At 40.0% G+C, this 23284-nt stretch overlaps 2 protein-coding genes across 2 annotated transcripts; one reads left to right on the top strand and one right to left on the bottom strand.

The window, feature by feature from the left end:
* Window positions 1–12883: 12883 nt before the first annotated feature.
* On the top strand, window positions 12884–18145 carry pter (phosphotriesterase related). The gene is made up of 5 exons (XM_031294522.2): window positions 12884–13035; window positions 13530–13987; window positions 14493–14758; window positions 16222–16362; window positions 16720–18145. Exons 2-5 carry the CDS (start codon window positions 13556–13558, stop codon window positions 16928–16930), a joined length of 1050 nt encoding a protein of 349 aa, XP_031150382.1. The 5' UTR covers window positions 12884–13035; window positions 13530–13555; the 3' UTR covers window positions 16931–18145.
* LOC116046238 (complement C1q-like protein 3) lies at window positions 17060–19919 on the bottom strand. The gene is made up of 2 exons (XM_031294527.2): window positions 19009–19919; window positions 17060–18763 (listed from the first exon to the last, which is right to left on the bottom strand). The coding sequence occupies exons 1-2, from the start codon at window positions 19627–19629 to the stop codon at window positions 18584–18586; spliced, it is 801 nt and encodes a 266-aa protein (XP_031150387.1). The 5' UTR covers window positions 19630–19919; the 3' UTR covers window positions 17060–18583.
* Window positions 19920–23284: the final 3365 nt, after the last annotated feature.

Raw genomic sequence — 23284 nt, 5'->3', positions numbered from 1 at the left:
AACATACTGTTGGTGGCTAACGATCCGGCAGGGAATGGATGTCAGGTCAGCGCTTAAATAGTAGAGAGGTGGTGATCAGGACCAGGTGTGCAGGTAGCTGATGAGAAGCAGGTGTGGGTAGTAGAGAGATCTCCTCCTTGCAATGTTGCCAGGCAACCGGACAGGGTGCGTTCAGGAAAACAGGAAAACAGGCTCCAGGGCATAATACAGGAAACTCCAGCAGAAAACAGACTCAAACAGCGGGATTCGTGACAAGAAGAGCGTTTTTACCATATACTGAGGGCTGAAGGCTTGAATCTGTTGAACTACTTTAGTGTTGATTTGGGCACAAGGTGTTGCAAAGAGCCTAGAAAGAGACAGTTTGGACACTTTCATGCTTGAAACAAAAACGAGCATTAACAGTTCAGAGTAAAATATATAAAATATATTGAACTTTCCTGTCAAAAATGTCTACCTCGGGCGCCTGGGTAGCTCACCTGGTAGGGCAGGCGCCTATATGTAGGCTAGAGGTTTACTCCTCGACGCAGCGGCCACAGGTTTGACTCCGCCCTGCGGCCCTTTGCTGCATGTCATTCCCCCCTCTCACTCCCCTTTCATGTTTTCAGCTGTCCTATATAACTAAAGGCCTAAAATGCCCAAAACATAATCTTAAAAAAAAAAAAAATGTCTAGCTCTAATGACTACCTCAAAAACAGATCAGCAATCAGAACTCACCACAGTGTTTTGCAGAAGGCATGGTAAGGAACAGGAATAGGGACACTGACAGAGACAGCAGCCAGAGAGCCAAACAGTCCTGCAAAGAGAGCAGAGGCCAGCAGCAGAGTCCTCATGGTTGAAATGGAGCAGGTTTCTTCCTCCTAGTGTTGGTGAGATTGTGCTGGTTAATTCCTTTGTAAGCCAAATATAAAATATCAGCCTTGTCATAAGGCCCAGTAAAGATCCTTGAAATTGATTTGGTTAAGGGTATGACTTCTGTGTCTTGTGCTGTACAATAAAATGCCTCTCATTTTCAATTGTACAAATACTTGAGCACATAAAAGATAAATAAATGGTAAAACCAGGATGCCATTAGAAGGGAGGCTAAAGAAACGCTCCAAACTTAGGCTAAACTTTTGCGATGGAAAAACTATCATGGGCATTTTCACAGGGGTCCTTTGACCTCCCACCTCACCATATCTGAATGAAAATGTTTTCTATGGGTACCCACGGTTGTCCTCTTTACAGACATGCCTGCTGGATGCTCATCCCATGCAGATTTGGCAATAGCCATGCAGTTCTTCTCATACAGTATAAATGTGTTATTTTTGCCTACTCTAAAATGGTGTAGGCCTATTTGAATATTTCTGTATACTGGGTTCTTGGAGTTGCATAAATTGGATATGACTTGAAAGCTGAGACTCTTGTGGATTCAATGAGAGAAATTGTATTCATGTGTGACAATGTTACCATTTTATTGTAGTGAGACCATTTTCTGAAACTTGTGGCACTGTGTGAAATGACCTGTTGTGACCTCGAGGATAATTACAGCCTCATGAAACTCTACAACCACAAACTACAGACCTAGGGCATAGGCGGCGGGTGAGGTGGAGGTTTGGGTAGGCTAATGTGGGAGGGAGGTAGATTCGGAAAGCCTAGCAAACACATGATCCTTGGTAAAACCGCTCTGAGGACGCGCTCGTTGCCGCTAACTAGGATATATAGGCTATATGATCCGCGCCGCTTCTTTTTGGCCTCGTAAGCATCAGTTATCTCTTCTGCTTAGACTTTTTCTGTGAGGTCACTCTCCACGTGTAGCAGACTCAGTGTTGACAAATATAATTAACGACATTGTCGTCAATATATTTTATGTAGCCTTATTTTTTAGTCCACTCCCGAATCACCCATTCCCCCTTTCCCGACACTGATTTTGATTACCATGACAACCAAACCAAACAGACAACACAGACAGCAGCCACACATAGACAGTATATAAACTGGACCAACAGATCCCGTTGCTCTGGATGGAGACCATAGACGGTATATAAGAATGGACCAACAGAGATGGAGAGCGTAGGTATATGTAAGGAGATAACATAGGCACAGGCTAATTATTGCTAACTAAAATGCTAGTTAACATTAGTAATTAAACTTAAACAGCTAATGTAAGTCGAAACTGTCTGCGACTTTCTCCTGTACTATACGGTAATTCCTTCACTATGCGAAAGTAAGTCGCGTGGTTATGACACAATTGTTAGCCTATTTTTACAAAAACGTCTATTACGGAGCCATAATGTGAGATACAAGGTAATGGAGCCTTTTATACATTTTTGAGTTTCTTTAGAAATAAACAATGGACAAATAAAGTCTTTAAACGCTTCAGATGTAAAGTTATTCGCTGTCAAAGTGGCGCCAAAATGAATTGCAGTCAATGAAATGCTAACAGGAGGTGTTGGCTTGGTAGCATCAAAATAGCTTAAACCTACCCAAGGCTACATTACACATGATGATTTAAAGTAGATGTAAAACATTCATCAGCAACACCTCTGTCTGTATTTTATTTATTATGTAGAAAGTAGTTCCAATGAATACTGTTCACAGTAAGGTCCAAAGAGTTACCAGAGTTATCAGGATATTGTGTCCAGAACACCTTATTGTTCAAAATAAGTGCCTTTTGAAAGAAAACTGACTTCTAAACATTGTTTGTTTCTTGAAGTCTTTCTTTCTTCACGTGTAAAATGTAATTTCAGGGGCAAGTATAACTATATAAAGCATACATTTCATAGTAATTAATGACAAATATTTACTGTTATTTGACTGTGTAGATATACAATCGGCAACAAAGTATTATTATTGATTCGTAAATGTGTTGAAACCCACTAATAAAGTCATTGGTAACAGCGCATAAACCTTAGTATAAATGTGCATGTATTAGGCTTATTTACTTTCTTACTTAACAGGCATAGTCCACTTCTCTTGGATTCTCCAGGTGGACTCAGTTACTCTACAACCTGCTGCCAGGTGAGTTCAGGATCACTTGACAACATGAATTGTCTCAGCCATGCATGCTTTCACTTTTATAATTTTAAAGTCTGACACTATTTTAGATGATCAAATTTCAGATTATACATTAGCATGCTTTTACTTTGCTTTATTCAAATATAAACCTGTTTTAAGCATGAATTTGGAATGATCTCATTTCCATCCATTTGTATTTGGGAATTTTTGATTGATCAAAATACCGAAGAAAAGTTACAATTGTATTATTCAAGAGCATGCATGTGTGCATTTCATTTTTTTCAGACATTTTTTGCACATAGCATTAAGACTATCACTGCATTAGTGCCCTCTTCTGATCCTTACATGTACTTTTACAGGGTAGTGTCGCAGGGTTTTCATGCTACGTTGTGGTAAGGTTAAAGTCTGTATAAAGCTCAAATGTGCTGAGACATTATGAGCACTGTGTTAGTGACCTAAGTTTAATGATTTTCCTCTCAGCAGAGTGATGTGTTGAAGCGGATGTTCTATTTGATTCTGTGATTGGTGGCTGAGTGGGATCAATGAATTTATGTGTAGTATTGGAGCCCCTCAGATGGACTCGGACCTTTACTTGCTAACTCACATCTATTTACTTTATCTAACATGTTACCTAAACGTACCCCTTATAACCTTGCTCTTGCTGCAGCGGATTTCCTCTCCACACATCACAGCATTGCAACTAAAGATACCACAACGTCCTGCTGATACATAAGGGCCTGGTTTTACTTGGGGGCAAGTGGAAATGTCCTGTGTAAATTCATTCCTTTAGACCATGTTTAAATATTGGCATTGCCTAATACATAAGGACAGCAAATGATGACCTGGGTTTGCTCAGTGGTGACATGATATCAAGGGGGACTTGATAGAACAGTATGTCATCTAGTGAAAGTAGGCAATGCAGATGAGGCTCTGAGAACTCCTCGGCAGTCTCAAGATGACACGCTGTAACACAGGGTTAATTGTAAGGAATGTAGCGGTCAGATGACAGACGTTCAAACAATTTTTCATGCTTTGAGTTGTTTACATGCAGGGCTATCTTTTCCAAGTAAATGGCCTCTTAAGATGCCAAAACTAAACTGAATGAAGAAATGGTATGACTTTCATGAGACTGTGATTATCCGTGAGGTCACAATAGGCCATTTTTTTACAGTGAGGTCATGTTCCAAAAAATGGTCTCTCACTACAATAGAATGGCCACTATGGAGGCTAATATCATCACACATAAGAAAGTGGGTTCTTTAAATCCACAAGAGTCTCAGCTTTCCAGTCATCCCCAATTTATGCAACTCCAAGACTGTTTAGGGACCCCAGTATGCAGAAATTTTCAGATACATAATTTTTAGAATAGGAAAATTATATGTATACTGCATGCAAAGAAAATGCATGTTTCTTGCCAAAACCTGGATGGGATTAGCATAAATTGGGCATGCGTGTAAAAAAAAAAAAAAGACAGGTGAGTACCCATAGAACACATTTTCATGCAGATATGTTGAAGTGAGAGGTTAAGTGACCCTTTTGAAAATGGCCATGCATGTTTTTTGAAGGGCAAAATGTAACCTTGTGTAACCGGCAGTGAAGTAACATAACAAATGTACAACCTTATGTTTTACATTTAATTTACTTTTTCATATATCATTTAATTGATATATATTTTTGGGGTAGGAATAAACGCCCTATATCATCGTATTTTCCGTCTTTTTATTTATGCGAATTAATCTTTTGATTTAAGAAAGTGGCTGCAATTTAGCATGGGGCTTCATGGAGATGACAGTGAATGGCTTGTCCTGGCTACGGATTTGCCACCTATAGAACAAGCTTTTAGTTATGTAAGGGATAATAACACATTTCATTTGCAATAATGACCGGCCCGCTCTAATTTGTGCTTATTACACGGCTACTTACTATAGAAATTAATAATTTGACACAAACTATTTATTTTTAAATAATTGTATTGAATTCAAAATGGTCCTCCAGGGTCTAAGATCAGAACTGCGTCCATAGCGAGTTCAAGGTCAATACTTTATTGCCATGTCAACATAGTTGATTGGAATTTGTCCTGGTGCAAATCAGAAAAAGGCAATACATACACAGGAACATACACAGTAAATAAAAGACAATCACATAGACAATCATTCAAACCAGTAAAAAGCTGTAAAGTGGTTGGATAGCTATTAGCAGCAGTCTGCTATTTAGATATAATAGATCGTAGAATGCCGTAATTGACCAATCAGAATCAAGTATTTAACAAAGCCATGTAATAAAAAGCTACACAGCAAGCTTATAGCTTGATTATGTGGCAATCATGTTTTTGTCATTGATATATGTAAAACGTAATAGTCCTTATGGTTACATCTCACATTCAGACTTATGGCAAAATGTTGTTCAGTATAAAAAAAAAAAGTAAGATCTATATTTAAGCATGTGTGCACGTATAATGTTTTAGGTCTGTTGACATTGCATGTTTGTTGATGTAGACAAAGATGTCACTGTCATCTGCGTCATCCGATTATAAATCTGTGACTGATGACTTTACTTAGTTGGCTGGGCATAGCCTATAAAATAGGACATCACAGAATCAGGAGGCTTGACAGTCTGTAGAAAACAGCAGTGGGTGTCTAAAAAAAGAAAGATGCTCCACAGCAAAATAAAACATGTGACTTTTTTTTCACCTTCCACACCACATTCAGACCAGAGAATCCCCAGAAGGCATTTAGACATACATAACTGGACATAATGTAATAAACCTAACCAGTAGGAGTAGGCTTGTGAGATGGCTAGGGTGGGGCATTTGAAAAAATGTCATAAACAGTTTGCCAGATTGGATGTATATACTATATATATATACTGGGGGGGGGGGACTAAGCATACAGGGCCCTGATGTGAGGAGGGGCCAAAAAGATGCTTGAATGAATAGCTGTGGATGCGGGGAGGGGTCCATAGAGAATGCTTTTGTACAGGGTCCAGAATTTTGTGCTAAGCCCCTGCCAAAACCACAATCTTTTAATAAACATAACTAAAAGGTTTTGTTGCCTAATCCTAACCAAACTGAACCGTTTCACAACATTTAATATATTATGTGACATTTTCTTTTGTGGGGTGCAAATGTTCCACCAAAACAAGTTCCTTCCTGAGACCATTTTGCATAGCCACCGTTTCTGCGTCCAGAATTTAGCGCCACCCAAGACGATTGTGACTGCCTTAAAGAAATATAAACAACCCAGAGCATTCCTAAACCTACCTATCCTAAAATGTGTTTGTGGTGTGTCTGGCAATGTGAGACTACGTGTAGGTATAGGGACGGAAAACGCTCCTGTGGGTTGTATTTCCTTCCACTGCATGAAAATGGAGCATGAATAATTGTTTTAGTGTTCAAAAGTCTTGTGGATATAGCATCCCAAAAGCAGATTGTTATGCATCATGATCGTGTATGAATAATCACTTTACAGTCATTTATTGTGTGGCCTAAAGAGAGAAGAGAAATGAGCACACCAAACTCCAACATTAAAAGATGTTGGCAACAAGAATGGTATTGTGTGCAAAGTCCCACATTTAGTCAAGCAGTAATATTTCCTGTCTGCATGCTTTATAGTTTAATATGCTTTAAACTGTGAGTCACTTCCTTGAGGAGCATGTCATATTCGACAAATATTAACTATTATGTTGTTATTGATTATGTTCATTCTCTTGTGTGGAGACAGCTGAGATGTAATTGTAAATTCTAATTTTGCAATTTAGTTCACAAACAATGTAGTGTCATCAGATTTAATCAGGTCTCACCAGTATAAGTCAGCTTCACACGTTCATATTATTATATCACATGTGTCCCACAGACAAACTGATCATTAAAAAAACAGAAATAATGGTATTAATTCAGAACAGGATGATGAGTTTATGTCCTATTACAAAAACACTTTTGTAAATCCATTCTCTAGATCTGTATCACGGGACAGAAATTTCAACCATGAATTTGAACCAGAACCATGACATTTCAGATTTCACAATTATTTGCAGGCAGCAACTCCAACTCCAAGGCAGAGCCACTCGTTAGTGAACTCTATGAAGCCTGGAGCTTTGGTAAGTCCACTTCCTGTACAGAATGGAATACAGAAAGACAATAATCAACCATCTACAGACAGAGATGGTTCTCAATTTACACATTTCAGGTCTGAATTCTGATTCTGATTATAAAATTTTGTAATAGCATTGCTGACATTTTGACTAAAAGGGTGTTTATTCTTTTCAAAGTCAACAATAATATAATGAATGAGTGTGTGAAACCACCTACCTTGTATTACGTTGTGGAGGTTACAGTAGTTGGTGCCGTTATCAAACAGGCTGAACCAGAATGCGGACACAGATGAACCCTGGACAGCAACCAAATAAAACATGTTCATAGACACTTTATTTGTATTTCCTCTAAATATCTGAATATCATTTTTACTGATGGTAATTACAATTTAGTAATACAAAAGTGTCTGTCTCACATCTACATGGCAGCCCTGGCCCAAAGCTGTGGAGATCATGGTGAAGTTAACAGTCTCGATCTGGCCGATTGCAGAGGTGTGGTTGGCCTGAATTAGGGCTGAAGTCACTGGGCCGAGCTGGATTACAACCACAAAAACAGTAAATCAGTGTCAACTATAGACATAGTACACTTACATGACAGTCAGTCACCAAAATAAATCCACATGAAACTAAATTTCTCTTCAAGCTTCTCACCTTGTATGAGCCCATTGCTTTAATCTGAGTCAGGATGGCCATACTAACTTTATCACATGGCAATCCAAACAGCCTGGGAACAGAAGGACTTAAATATGTCAATGTCTTTTGTCTATCTATCTATTTTTTGTATTTATATACACTTTTTGGTTTTAGTTTTCATTATATCTTATCTGTATGTACGGTCACACTGCATGAACCATCGGCTGAGGGTACAAATCTAACAGTTGATCACAAAGAGATGAAGTCTTACCAGACAATCCTGCAGAAGGCGTGTGTTGTGTCACTTGGTCCGCCATTTGTGACTATGCACATTCCCAAAAAGAGAGCACAGACCACAACACAAATCCTCACAGCCATGATGAAGCTTTTGTGAACTCTTGTTCCAGATTTCTCACGGGGCTGTGTGTATGTTTGTGTGGTTAGGGTTTATATAGAAGACTGCTTGACAAGGAACAACTTGAAGACCATTGGCTTGTCATGTGGACCCGTGGAAAAGTGATTTGCAGGACACTTCACATGAACTGCATGGCATCTTTCATACCAGCGGGGTTGGATTCTACAGCCTGAATTCAGGACTTCAGCAGAGGGCTCTGAGAATTGAAAAAACCCCCTAACTATTTAAGCCTCTACTTTCAGAAATGTATACCAACAAAATGTGTTATGTTGTTGTTCATTTGTTTGTTTATCCTCCAATTGGAGTTAATCCTTTAAATAATTACTCTTTCTCATTTTTTAAACTAAAAATGATGACAAATTATGTTCTCATCACTTTGTTTTGGCCAAAATAAAACAGGATGTTTTAAGTTTGTTTTAGGACAAACAGGAATTATTATTTAATTGATTGTTTGATCAATAAAATGTCAGAAAATAATATAGTAATAAATCACATTTACCCCATGAGCCAAAGATAATGTGTTTAGATTGCACAGTCCAAAACCCAAAGATATTGAGTTAAAAAATAAAGTTTACTATTGAAGAAGAATAAACTTGCAATTATTATTTGGGTGTCCACTTACGTGTATATATTATTTTGTTGGTTTCACTTAAAGTCAAAGCTTTTGAGGCATATTTTTCATCAACACTAACAGATTGATGCCCTCTTCATTGTAGGTGATGTTTAAAGAAATATTTTTTGGGGCTTTTCCCTTTATTAAGTGACGGTGGATAGACATGAAAGGGGGAGAGAGATGGGGGAAGACACGCAGCAAAGGGCCGCAGGTCGGATTTGAACCCAGGCCACTGCAAGACTCAGCCAACACGGGGTGAACTCTCTAACTGGGTGAGCTAGAGGCCGCCCCGTTGTAGCTGATGTTTGATTGAAAACTATAATAAAGGCATAATGTTGATCATATTTTCTTGTCTGTTTTCCTGCTCTTTGAAACCATGTGCCTCTGTATAAACACCATAGTTGTTAAGGGTGAGGTTTTCAATCCATCACAGTTTCATATATTATCTCACTGCATTTCTTGACCCAAACATGCCTATTGATTAACAATGCTTGAGGCTCTGGATAGCCTAACCAGTGTAAACATTAGATTAAAGACAACAAGCAGAACACCATCCACTGACTTTTATTGTCATTCATATCATATAAATTAACTTAAAGCATCCTAGTCCCCCCTCAGGCAAGAACATACCATGTGCTTATTCTACTGAAAGTACAATAGTCGGCTGTACAGTGGTGGTGGAATGTAACTAAATACATTTACTCAAATACTGTACTCAAGTACAAATTTTAGGTACGTTTACTTAAAGTATTTTCCCTTCAAGCCAATTTATACATCAACTCTGCTTTTCAGATGGAAATATTGTACTTTACACTGCATTTGTTTGACAGCTTTAGTTACTTAACAAATTAAGATTTGTGCACACAAAACGTGAAATTCTGCAAACACAGCTAAAAGTAGTCGATTAATTTGCCCAACAGAAACTAATCTGCAGCTATTTTGATAATCGTTTAGTCATTTTTCTTGCACAAATGCCAAAAATCATGGTTCCAGCTTCTTACATGTGAGTTTCCTTTTAATTATTTCACTTTAGTTTTTTTAATAATTCTGAGGTTTGGACGGTTGGGTGGACAAAACAAACCATTGTGAAGATGTCCCTTTGGATAATTATGATGAGCATTTTCAGAAGTTTTACAAATCAAACAACCAATCAAGAAAATAATCAGCAGATGAATCCATATTAAAAATAATCATTAGTTGCTGTCCTATACAAAATAACTACATTAGTAAACTCCTGCTATTATATAAATGCATAAAAAATAGCAATCAAAAGTATAACATCCACATGGGCCATTTTCCTGGATTGACTACTTTTACTTTTAATACCTCACATTTTCCTGACATTTGCAATGCAAGACTTTTACTTGTAATAGAGTATTTTTACAGTGTGGTTTTAGTACTTTTACTTAAGGTCTGAATACTTCCTCCATCATTTGAAAACCCTTATGTTTTACTGTCACATCAAACTGCAAAATATGTGCCTCATCTCTGTCTGCAGAGGGCACCAGACCACAACACTCGCAGGCCGAACCTTAAAATCCTGACAGGTCTCTGGCAGTCACAGTGATATCCAGACTCTTTCTGTTTAGGTTGCATCTGCCTTGATTAGGTATGATTCATCAAGGAAGAAAATACGTAAATGCAGAAAAGAACAAAGAAAATGTCGTGTTTAAAGTGAATGGTGAGTTTAGGGCATATAGGCCATTATAATACATGTCCAAATCGAATTTGCTTTTATAACAGGCCTAAAAAAACAAATACATAATAACAGAGTTCCATTGTATACAGACCATGCATCAAACTGGAAGTCTTGTTAATGTCTGAGCTGTGTCTCAGGAGGTCTGTCCACAGGGGAGAGCTGGTTTTGAGTCATCCCTCTCCTTGAGAAGCTCCCTGTGGTCGTGTCCGTCTAAAAACATGGCAGCCATAGAGATGAATGGGAGTGACAATCTTTTCTTGCCACTAATGAGGAAACCCTGCAGTGGGATGGTGCTCTGGGCTTATGAGGAACAGCAGTCCAAAACACATTTACCATAAATGAATGAATGAATCAATAGTTTTATTTCAAACAACATACAAAAAAAATGTAAAGACACAAAGTATTTTACTATTAAAAAAAATCAAGAATAAGCAAAATAAATAAATACTCTTCAATAAATACTTGTGTCCCAAAGAGAGTAGGAAGAAGCAAAATGCTTTTCAGGTCGTACCTTTTTTGAAATGTCCATATCAAAGTGTTTTCAATCTATTGTTACCATACAACCCTATAACAGAAAACATCATCAACATTCAAAAAACATTTGCCAATCAATATAATAATAAATGAAGTTACTATTCCATAATTTCCTTTTTTTTTCATTTGTTCATGTACCATACTTGAGCTATACTGTCCATCCATTACATTTATCAAGCACAATTAACTTCTAAATAGATCAGAACAAAACTGAAACAAGTTAATACTTAATAATACACTACCGTCAATAATTTCTCTACTCATGAGTTACAACCTCCCTCCTCTTACTGTACCTATCCAGAATTGCTCTTTTGTATTTCATGTTGAACTGTAAGACATCTTTACTCAATTTGATTTTGTCCTCCAAACTATTTCAGTCACCCCACGAACAGAAACACACATGCTTTAAGAGTAGTGTCGTTGTTTTAAAGTAAGTACCCCACTTAAATCATAGCCCCCCTCTCTGTGCATAATCTTTGAGTTGGTAAATTCATTTTGCATCCCTGTTGCCTTGTTGTTCTTCCATTTGTTGCACTCAAAGTGGCTGACTGTATTGAATTGTGTGTGTTTTGTTGTTTAGTTGTTGTTATCACATCAGTGGTGCTTTACCTACAGTTTACCAGTTTTATTTCAGTGAACTTTGTGATCTATGTCTGTTATTTATCTTTATCTTGAGGTCCTGTTTTGTGCTTCAGTGTTAATTGTAATAATAAATAGGCCTAAGTAAGAGAGTTTATAGAGCACTACACAACACAGGGGTTATAAATGAAATAGAAAACTTTAGATAAAACTTAAGAAACGCTGGTTGGTTTTGAGCTGCGTTTTACTAAAGGTGTTCACAGCATTCACAGTTTAGGAGCCACAACTTCTTAAGTACAGTCTCCTTTAGTGGAGCTACAGTAGGAACAGCCAACTGGCAGAGCTCTGAAAGTGATCAACATAATCTTGACTTGTGTTTTGAATTTGATGAGGAGCCAGTGTAAAGAAATTAATATCAGAATCATTTTAGAGCACCTGGTCAAAGGCTTTGCAGCAGCATTCTTGACCTCAGGGGGACATATGTTGCTAAAACACGTGAAAGTGGAGTGAAAGTAATCTAGACAGGACAAAATAAATAACTCTACATTAATCATCTACATCTCAGCTCAAGACAAAATGGGCCTGAGTAGGAGGGTGCACTCCTGGAAAGTTAGTTTTTTTTTCTTCAAATGAAGACACAAATAAAAATTGTCATTGCATATGGCCCTGACCTCATCTTCCACTTCTCAGCCAATAAAGAAAAAGAGACAATTTATCCAGCATGGAACTGCTGGTCTGATCTACAGAGTAGTCACCTTGCCGACAAATGGATGGCATAGGCTCTGCAGTATGTGGATGGTCATTTGCTACAGCAACAGCAGAACAAATGCTGCTGTGGAGACCATCTGCTGAGTGAGGAGCACAGAAACAGAGGGAGACACAGCCTGTCTCTCAAACCCTGCATCATCCTCACATGTTCTCCCAAACTATGATCATCCAATTTCTAAAATGACAGCTGGCCACAGTTATATGTATGTTAAATATGCTTATAATTACATTTATGTAATAAGACTTGATTTTATGCCTACAGGTCTGAAAGATTTGTTTTCTAAAAGGTCTCCCTAAAAAACGTAATCTTTGCTTTATGAATGGTAATTCATCGTTAATTATTGTTGTATAGACCAAAACTGCCTCAAGAAACCAATATTTATTAACAACGTATTTTCGCTTTTGGCTTAGTAAAATGTCGGAAACGTTGTTGTTATTTTTCCCAACCTTGTAAACAAACTTTTGGTCATATTAATGACATATAACGCATCCAGTTTTAGTTAATGATGTATTATCACTAATAAAGTGTGTGTGACACTGCCTTTTTTTATTGGGTTTTGCTGACGTCCTGTCAGCTGAACTGTATTGTCGTGATCTCTCGCGATGATTCACACTTCTCGCACCTTATGGCTCTGCTAATCTGTAAACGGAGTAGCTGTTTTGAGTTCGGTTGGTGGTTGGTTGAAGTGGACCGCAAGAAGCAAAAACAAGGTCAGCAAACTGTCAGCAGTTTAGATACATTTTAGGATTTAAGTCGATGAACTTAAAGTTTCCGCCCACCTCGTGCTGCAGCTCTGAGTTTGCACTGCACGGCTGATTTCGGCTGATTTCTACGTGTTACCGTTACACTTTGCACTAGCACAAAACGTTGCTCTTTTTAAATTATCGCCCATTCTGCAGTGGTTACTGTTTTGTAAACCGAGCAAGTAGCTAAGTAAGCAATAAACTCAACTCCTAGATGGACCCAATATCTATGGACGGACTCTATGGTTGGTCCTAATAAGGATCAGGTCTTCAGAGCAGGTCACTCTGCAGTCCAAAGGTCCCTCTCCTGCATGCACTGTAACGTTAGGTCATCCTGGTCAATGAGTTGTGTCAGAGCCTCTTTGCTAACACACTGATCTGAAACCATGTTTACAAAGCGTTACCAGGCCTTATATTTGACTCATTTATAAATTAAATAATAAGAATATGTTTGTTTTCAGGTTGTTGGAAACCCTGAACACCAGTCATGTCAGAGTTGAGTGGGAAGGTCCAGACCGTGCTGGGTCTGGTGGATCCAGACCAGCTGGGCCGCACCATGACCCACGAGCACCTGACCATGACCTTTGAGTGCTGCTACTTCCCTCCTCCTCCAGGTGATGAGGAAGTGGCGGAGAACCCGTTCCAGATGCAGCACATGCACTGGCTGAGACAGAACCCCTACAGCTGTCACGAGAACCTGCTGCTGCAGCAGGAGACCGGCGCCGTGCGGGACGAGCTGCTGGCCTACAGGAAGGCCGGTGGGGGCACCATAGTGGAAAACACCACCACGGGCATCGACCGGGACCTGCCTACCCTCAAGCAGCTAGCAAAGGACACCGGGGTCCACGTCGTCGCAGGAGCAGGGTACTATGTGGACTCCACCCACACGGAGGCCACCAAGAGAATGAGTGTGGAGAAGGTGAGGCTCAGTCTTGCGTGTGGCAGCAGCCAGGTCAAAATCTGGCATGTATGTTTCACACAAAGTTTGAAACCATTTGAACTATATTGTGGAAACTTAATCGGTGTGTGTCTGGAGTTTGCCACTTGCACTGAATGTCTCAGTCATAAGACAGGAAGAATATCCTGCATCAATTTGTTTACAATCAATTTGATATATCACCAATTCTCTTAGCACGTTCTGTGTTTATGTTCAAGGATTTCTTCTGTATCTTTTGATTGATTTGAACGGGTTTCTGGCTGCTCTGTATAGCCCTTTAGTAGTGATGCACTGAGAATGTGCACCTGTGGATGTTTAGATATTATCATTCAAACCTAACATGCTCTGTTCATGTGCATCGAGCCTGTTAAAGGGACAGAACTAAGAAGTCAGAAGATAGTCATTTTAATGCACTAATATGTCAGTAACTAGTCTAAAAGAGTGATGTTGTCCTGATTTAACTAACTCCTCATTTTCTGCCCGTCAGCTCACAGACATCATCATCAGCGAGGTGCTTCACGGCGCTGACGGCACAGACATCCGCTGTGGCGTGATCGGAGAGATCGGCACCAGCTGGCCCATCACGGAGAGTGAAACGAAGGTGCTGAGGGCCACAGCTCATGCTCAGACCCAGCTCGGCTGCCCTGTCATCATCCATCCCGGTAGGAATCCCACCGCTCCAGCTGAAATCGTCCGGATTCTTCAGGAGGCCGGCGGTGACATCAGCAAGACTGTCATGTCACACCTGGACAGGTGAGAAGTCCGTGGAAACAGTTGGTAGAGGGGAATAAAGAGATTTAGTTTTTACCTCAGCCGTCTGTTTGATGGTCTGTTTGTCTGTCTGTCAGCAGGATTACCAAAAAAACTACAGGCCTTATTTTCAGAAACCTTGGTGAAAGTGTGTAGCATTGGCGAAGGAAGAACCCACACAGGGCTGATACACAAAGTATTTTTTACTTTCGTTAACATGCCAGATAGGGCATTTGTGCTGCATTCACGTGGTGTCAAATAATTTGAAGAAATGATTTCCCGATTGGGAAAATTCACACTGCATTAACATTGTAGAACTGTTTTCACATATGAAATCTGGACAATGTCCAACGACTCTGGTCCCAACATTGTCCAGTTTCTCTTTCACACATTCAGCACACAACAGGAGGTTGTTTGTCAGATGCGTTCTTACTTACTGGAAATACTCAGATTGGTTTAGGCGAGAGGTGGCACCTGGGTAGAGCGTGCAGCGGATTACATTGCGGTCATGTAGCCAGTTCGTAATTTGGTCATAAACAACAGAGTCTTCTGACGTTCCTTGAATTTGTCTCGCGATTTTGTTGTCAACGCTTACCGACAGAAATTCCCAAATTTCGTCGCCTCTGCAGTACATTTTCGTCACCGTCTTTGTGTAAATCACCCTTCTTCTTCACCCTCAGATGTTTGTTTTCTTCCTCTTTCATGCGAACCTGTAGTTTTTCAGCAGATTTCCTTGGAATTCTGACCTGATGGCACACAGTGTGAAATGCAGTATAGAGGCAGTTACAGGCTGCAGTTTTTTCTAATCTTCACTTTCCTCACTGGAAACATTTTCTGAGCTGTGCTTGTTGCAAGGGAATCTTGTTTGCTGTAAACAGCCGTGATCAGTGTCCTCTTGCAGCAAGAAACGTAACTTTTGAATGTGTAGGACATCATATCTTAGTGGAAATCAGTTTAAACAGATGTGCTCTTCGAAAAGAATCTGGTTATTTTTTGGTGAAAATAAATGATAAATAATAAGTGAAAACTGAAAACGATTACCCTTATTTATAGAGTGGTTTTATGAGTCAAATATTTTAAAACGACCGCAAAGAGTTATGATATACATTCAATTTAAGAGTGAAAAACAACAAACAACGTGACTGACAAACTATTTGATTCATAATGTCAAGTCACATGCTATGCTACCTAAAGGTGGTGTTAGATAAGATAGCTTTATCATTCCACATTTGATCCCAATATTTCTTAGATCTGCTTTCACAACAAATTATTTTAGTCACTATTCTGGTCGTTGGTATTCTCCATTCTTAAGAAAAGTTACAGAAATTGCATTGAATTTTACCCCTACATTAAAAAATGTGTTTCCCTTTTTTCGTTAAACAAGCTGGTAAACTGGATAAACCTTCTCTTTTGAAATTCTACATGTATGGCATTCATTTCACTTATTTTCTCTTCTCTTCCTGCAGGACTATATTTGATGATGGTGAACTGCTTGAGTTTGCAAAGCTGGGGAGTTATCTGGAGTATGATCTCTTTGGAACAGAGATGCTGAACTACCCGTATAACCTGGAGGTGGACATGCCCAGTGACAGCCAGAGAGTGAAGGCGTGAGTAACACCGGTCAGGGTTAAACTTTTTTTATTTTGTGATTAGATGTGCCAGGAGTGAACACAAGTGTGTCCACGTTGTTGTTTCCACACTTGTAAATGGAGCTAGAGTCCACATCCGGTGTATATCATTTAGAGCAAAAATGCTGTTTTTGTGTTTTACTCCATGTGGAGAGACGAGCATGTCCTACAGTTTGTCAGAGAAACTGTGAGACGCTGATCTCCCACTGCAGTGGAGAGAGGAGTGATGAATAACTGGCCACATGTTAGTCCGCACATAAAAAAAAGGAGATTAACAGAAAATGTCAGTTGTGTTTAAGGCCCCTCGTTTTTCCCTGTTTCTTTGTTCACGCTCAGCTTGGCGTTCCTCGTGAAGGAGGGCTATGACGACAAGATAGTGGTTGCACACGACATCCACACCAAGAACCGTCTCACCAAGTACGGCGGCCATGGCTACTCTCACATTCTGAAGAACATTGTGCCGAAGATGCTGATGAGGGGCATCTCGCAGAACCAGGTGGATAAGATCCTCATCGACAACCCAAAATGCTGGCTGACCTTCAAATAATGCAAAAAGAGCGTTTTGATGTAGTGATTATTTTATCTCCAGATAATGACTAAACACCCCACAATGAATACTTTGAGATTCTTTGCAATAATCACATTCCCCACTCATTTATAAATGTGTTTTTGGACCCTCAAATCAATGAGCGTACAATGTTTGTGCATCAATTTGTCTTTAATGTCAATGTTCTTACATTTTTCAGCAAAGCAAAATGTTTTGTAACTTTGTCTTTCCAATGGAAAATAATTACAGGCTGTTGTTTCATTCAGCTTAAAGAGTTTGTACAGAGGTCCTCATTAATTAAAACATGATTTTATATTTGTGATTATACATTATTCACTTGATAATAATATGAAGGAGCCTCACAGGATCACAGTGCCTCTCATTAGCAGTCTTGTTTTGGTCCCATTTATGTCACACAAAAATAGCTTCTTGCCTGCAGAAATGTGAATGCAATCTAAAACTCTTTCTCTGGAGGTGTTGTCTACACTCTACAGTGGTGCTCACTGCTTACAAATATGGTGCTCAACGTTGCTTTCTTTGTATTCGTAAGTGGCATTTCTGCAGATGACAATGACAATAATGAGCGCGGTAGTAATCAGTATGCCGCTCTGCTCTCAACATAATGCGGCTGTGTTGGATGAGTTGTCCTGTTGCCCCTCAGTGGGTGTCTATGGGAGGCTGACTGGATGAAGGACATGTTCTCCTCTCATCTGGGAACAGGTGGCCTCACAGGGTGACTTCACCACATGATCAATGGCATGATCGCCACAAGTGACTGTGCGCCGTGAAAAAAAAACAATATAACTTTGATTAATCTTCCGAGAGGATTAAAAAGTGAGCCAGAGGATTTATTTTTGACATATTTTACACATTAGCTGACAGTCTTCACAATCAGCAGGCAGATCGATGTATATCGAGGAAACATTTATGTCAGCGTGACTGTCCAGTTTTGTGATGGTGACTAACCGCCAGACCACCCTGTTGCCCCAACCAACTGTCGTATTGAGAGAAAATGAATTACAAGGATTATTTTGTGACAGTGCTTCAATATGAACATTATAACGGCCCTTTACACATTCTTTGAAGTGTTTTGATGCTGCACGGTGTTAACATGTCATATTTATAATCATGCATCACTACGGCTTTTAACATTTTCACTCAAAATGCAACAACTATCTAATAGTTTTGAAAAATAAAGCACACATGGACTAATAACACTGTGAACAGAGTGGTGATTATGTCAGTATCCTATCATTTCAGTATCTAATTAAGCACTGGAGGTCAATACATTGAACTTCCAGTTTACACTTACTTAGTATGTGTTACCACAGCAGTATGGTGGACATAGCGAAGTTAATTTGTAAAGTTAAACAGTTCATTCAGGGTGCAATAGCGACACTATCTGACAAGGGTATAATTCAAAGCTGTACACTTTAAAATGCATTATTACTTGTCTGTAATTACACTGTAAGCTCTTTGCTATTGCAAAGTACAGTTATTTTCTTTTTCTCGCATGACGTCCTCCACATCTTTCTGGACTCTTGCAATATGGAAATGGTGAGCTGTGCCTCTAATAATCCAACTGACATTGATGAGCAGTGAAGCAAGCTATATGCAGATCCTTTTCCCCCCTCAGCGGATCTTTTCCGTGTTTTAATCAGCATACAACATGAAGCCGGAGAATGTGCTGTACTTGTTGTTGTTGCCCCCGTGCGCCTTTCCGCCGTCCAGCTTGATGTAAATCTCGTCCCCGGGCTCGAGGTGCAGGACAACACTGTTGCTGGCGTAGTCGTAGTTCTGGTCGGCGTCTTGGGCGATGGCACTGGCTCTCACCTAGAAGGGAAAGTTGACATATCTGCTGATGAAACGTGTCTTTATTTTGAAATCAGAACCGCGGACAGCTCCATCCATTGTTTTAGGCTAAATGTGTTGGAGTCTCTTTCTAGGGACACGGGTGCGTAAAATGCAAAATGTGCAAATTTGTGCATCAAACGGTGTACGCACTGTGTATTATTAACAGAGACTATAAAGAGTAAAGCTAAAAGAAATCAAAAGATTTATATCATGAAGCGTCCTACCTGGTTGTTTTTACAGAGGTCAGCCCACATGCTGGTTCCATCTCCGCCTCGCATCAGCACATGGTAAACAAAGAAGTAAATCCCCGGTATTGAGCAGGTGAATTTCCCTGAAGAAGGGTCGTAGTGGTTGCCCAGATTTGTGACTACGTCGTCGAATTTCAACACTTCGTATCCCTCATGCTGCTTCTTCAGTCCTGCATAAAACGCAATCTTTGGGATTGTGTTGTAAGTGGCAGCGCTGATGGCACCGTTAGGCCCATTTGCTCCAGGTGCTCCGGGTGGACCCGGTGGACCCGGTGCCCCTCTCTCTCCGGGCGGACCAGCAGGTCCAGATGGCCCGGGCTCGCCAACCGGACCCCTCGGACCCATCCTCCCGACGCGTCCCGGCTCTCCTTGAGGACCTTGGATGAACGTCGGAAGCGACTGCACCAGACGGTTGTCTTTGATTGGGTTGGTTGCCTTGGCCGTGGCCGTGGCCGCGGTCCCGTGGGAGTCGCACACCATTTGGCAGGACCCGAGCATCTCGTAGCGAGCAGGAGTACCGGCGGTGTTCACCATGACCGGGATCAGAACCACCAACACCAGCACCAGCGCGACACCACAAACACCAGTTGCGATCATCTGCGCTCTGCGGATTCGCTGTGTTCTCCGGAGTGGATGGTCTTCCAGCCTGCTTGTGGGCGATGTGTTTGCAGAGGGAAGAATTTCACCTGCTTTTGTTTTGTATCGCAACTTTTGGAGATAAAATAGTCTTTTACATGTGTATGCGCAAAAGTAACCATCCACAACTTTTACGCGCTGCAGTATCCGTCCAACTGATTCATCTCCGCTTTCTCACTGCAAGAAAAATAACAACAAACGACTTTCTGTGAGGAAAAAGTACACAATCTGCGCACAAGTTATGCCCACCACGGTGCCACAGGAGAGAATGGGCTTGAAGTGAACCGCTTCTGTGTTTGGAGAGTGAGGGGAGGGGTGGAAGTGATGGAGGGGATAGAATCCGTGCATTTCTTAAATCAAAAGAGAAAAGGGGAAAACATATACATAACTTTGAAGCTCTAAGGCGTGATTCATCTATTTTATGTATTTGTTTGTGGGGTCAGAAAACTACTTGGGTATTAACACATTACTTTTTCTATTGATGGCTGTAACGTTACCTCCCACAACACGTTATTAGAACTTATCCAAACAGCTCTAAAGGTCTTGAGCATAATGAGGCCCATTAAAGACAAAAAGCTATAGTCTTTTGGCACCTGGTCACACCTCCGTGGCTCCCCATGTCCAATTTATCACTTGGAGAAAATCTATAGAGCCACTGAAAGGAAGGAGGGAGTCACTAGGAGCTGGTAGTTAAGGATGACATAAATATACTGGTGAAATGACTGAATGCTGAGGCATTTAGAAGCAAAATAGGGGGAGATTACTTAATTAATTACTAATGGGAATTCACCAGTAGGTTAATGCTGGTTGTAACATTAGCCTAAATAAGTAATACGTAAAAATGTACAACTGAATTCTCCATTATTTTTAAAATGATCCAAACCATATTGATTTCTAAGATTTAAAACAAAATGCCCTGTCCACATAAAACTTCAGCACAGTGGCTTTTGTAAGGTTTGAGTGATGAAGAGCTAATTCTTGACGAGGAGGACAGATGATGATATGCTCATGAATGCAGAGGCTGTCACTCTGTGTCCATGGCACCTCACTGCCAGGTGGAGAGATAGATGAAGAGGAAGGAAAAACACAGATAGCCTTGTTTGTTCGGGAGGAGCGAGGCTTTGATTGCAGCCCGAATGAGATTCTATTAAGAGTCACAAATTTAACTGTGTGTGTTTGTTGAATTGTGATCTCAAAAAGTGCCATACAGAATCATTGACACTCTTAAAAAGATAGTTAAAAGGGCTGTAAATGAACAAAAAATGAGCTGTATTACTTTACAAATATTGACGATCTTGTTCTATCACAGCAGAATTGTTAGAAGTCATAAGATGTGTATATGCTATGTGTACTGTAAATGTAGTTGCTTTAAGTAAGACACACTCAAATCAAAGGTTTTATTCAGAGCCACAAGCCTCTTAAGCCCCTGACACACCAACCCGACAGCTGTAATACAAAAAATGAAAACCGGAAATGACAACTAGTCACGTGGGTTTGCCTTCTCCAGCCGATAGTAATGGCGGCTTGTTCGAAATACGATCTCGTATTTTACAAAAATAGTTCACTGAAATGTGTTTCTGAAAACATTTTAAGCGAGAAATAGGCCATACAGTTGCTGAATCTGTCTTCATTTCAGATCGACAAAGGTCAGTTTAAAAGATTTTCGTCAGATTTTGAGAGGCGTTCGTCACTCATCCCGCTCGTTATTTCCGGGTTAGCACTCCACCAATCAGATTGGTGTAGTGAGTCCGACTGCCCGCCTTCTGACCCAGCAAGTCAGGTCGGGCCAAAAAGAAGGCCGACAGCTCCTCGACGGACAACAGCACGGAACACACCGAACAGACTCGAGTCACTGACCTCGCCAGACTGTCCGACGGCCGATTATCAGGTTGGTGTGTCAGGGCCATTAAATGTTAATGGATCTCATCTGGTTTCTCATGTACTCCACCAAGTTCTGTTATTATTATTCTTTCAAGACCTTTTTTTTTATAAATTTTTTTCTATTTCCCAAAGACAATAACAACAATGAAAAAGAGAGAATCTTTAACAATAACATGTAAATGTAAAATAAGCATACCATTTTACAGTGGGCCATAAACACCAGATGTAGGAGTATACTGTAAAACTTTTAAAATCAAGGCAAAAAAACTAACTATAACAAAGCCAATGTAAAAAAAAAAAAAGCATTATTTGACTATTTTAGCTTAAAATAACAGGCTCAAAATCATTTTGACGTACACTGACTTGTAATAGGGAGAATGGTGCCTCTGTCATTCCCACTTTGCGCCCTGAACTGTTGTTGGACTATGTAACTTTGGCGAGCGGGTACCATATCCTAGGAGAAGTGCGTAACAATTCACGGCACTAAGTCACACACCACCACCGATTGGATGAATTATCATGAAATTTCATACAGACACTCGTGGTCTCCAGACAACTGTCTGTTCTGAATGGTGATTCCCTGACTTTACTTCTGGCGCTCAAAGAAGGTAAAGTCCGCACAACAGCTTAAAATGCTCAGAAAAAAAATGCTTTAATAGTGCAAATAAGGCACACAACGTTTCGACCCACAATTTGGCGTTCCTCAGGTGTTTACTTCTGGCGCTACCATGAGGTTTGAGTGAAATCTCCCAACAACTGTTGGATGGATTGCTATGACATTACATTCGTGTCCCACTCAGGATGATTTGTAATAACTTTTTTGATCTCTTAATTTTTTTTATCTCCATCATTGGGTCAAATTTATAATTCGTCCAGTAGCCTACTTGGTTCATGACCTGTGCCACTAATGACAATCCCAACAGCCTCAGCTGTGCTTTGTATTTATTGCTAATTAGCAAAATGCTAACATGCTAATTAACTAAACTAAGATGGTGAACATGGTAAACATTATACCTGTACATCAGCATGTTAGCATCATGGATGGGGGTTAGCATGCAGTTTTAGTGCAGCTTAAGTCAAATAATTTTTTTTTAAAGATAATTCTTTTGGGCATTTTAGGCCTTTATTTCCACAGGACAGATGAAGACATGAAAGGGGAGAGCGAGGGGGAATGACATGCAGCAAAGGGCTGCAGGCCAGAGTCGAACCCGCGGCCGCTATATATAAACCTCTATATATGTGCACCGGCTCTACCAACTGAGCTAACCCGGCCACCAAATTGCAACAAATTATGAAAGATTGTGACTACTCTTGCAACAATGGATGCCAATAATTGAAACAGGAAATGCCAATTTCAGAGAAAAAGATATTTTACAATTTCCCCTAAAGAAGAAAAAAACAAAATATCATTTTATTTTTCTCTCAGTATTTTCTGGTTTCATTTTGTCTAGTTTAATTCATACATCTTTGTTACAGCTGACACTAGTTTGGGAGGGCCCCACATGTGATTTAAAATACATTATCAGTTCTAAAAGACCACATATTTTCTGGGGGATGAGTGCAAAGTGAGAAATAGAATAGTATATAATATAATAATATGTAAAGACACACAAGCACAAACACAGTGGGACATACTGTGGTGGCTATGAGTCACTGAGCACTTGTTAGTGGTCAGGCTCTTTCCCTCTAGTTGGCACGAGCCTCCAGTGACTCAGGGAGACTTGTCGACCAGCAG

This window comes from Sander lucioperca, chromosome 9, assembly GCF_008315115.2.
Source record: "Sander lucioperca isolate FBNREF2018 chromosome 9, SLUC_FBN_1.2, whole genome shotgun sequence".
Classification (NCBI taxonomy): domain Eukaryota; kingdom Metazoa; phylum Chordata; class Actinopteri; order Perciformes; family Percidae; genus Sander; species Sander lucioperca.
This window is presented reverse-complemented; position numbering and strand designations above follow the sequence as displayed.

Coding starts and splice junctions, on each gene's coding strand:
- pter (XM_031294522.2), top strand. CDS start 13,556: ATGTCAGAGTTGAGTGGGAAGGTCCAGACCGTGCTGGGTCTGGTGGAT. Junction 13,988..14,492: donor AGAGAATGAGTGTGGAGAAG/GTGAGGCTCAGT, acceptor TCTGCCCGTCAG/CTCACAGACATCATCATCAG. Junction 16,363..16,719: donor GACAGCCAGAGAGTGAAGGC/GTGAGTAACACC, acceptor GTTCACGCTCAG/CTTGGCGTTCCTCGTGAAGG.
- LOC116046238 (XM_031294527.2), bottom strand. CDS start 19,629: ATGATCGCAACTGGTGTTTGTGGTGTCGCGCTGGTGCTGGTGTTGGTG. Junction 18,764..19,008: donor ACCTCTGTAAAAACAACCAG/GTAGGACGCTTC, acceptor TTTCCCTTCTAG/GTGAGAGCCAGTGCCATCGC.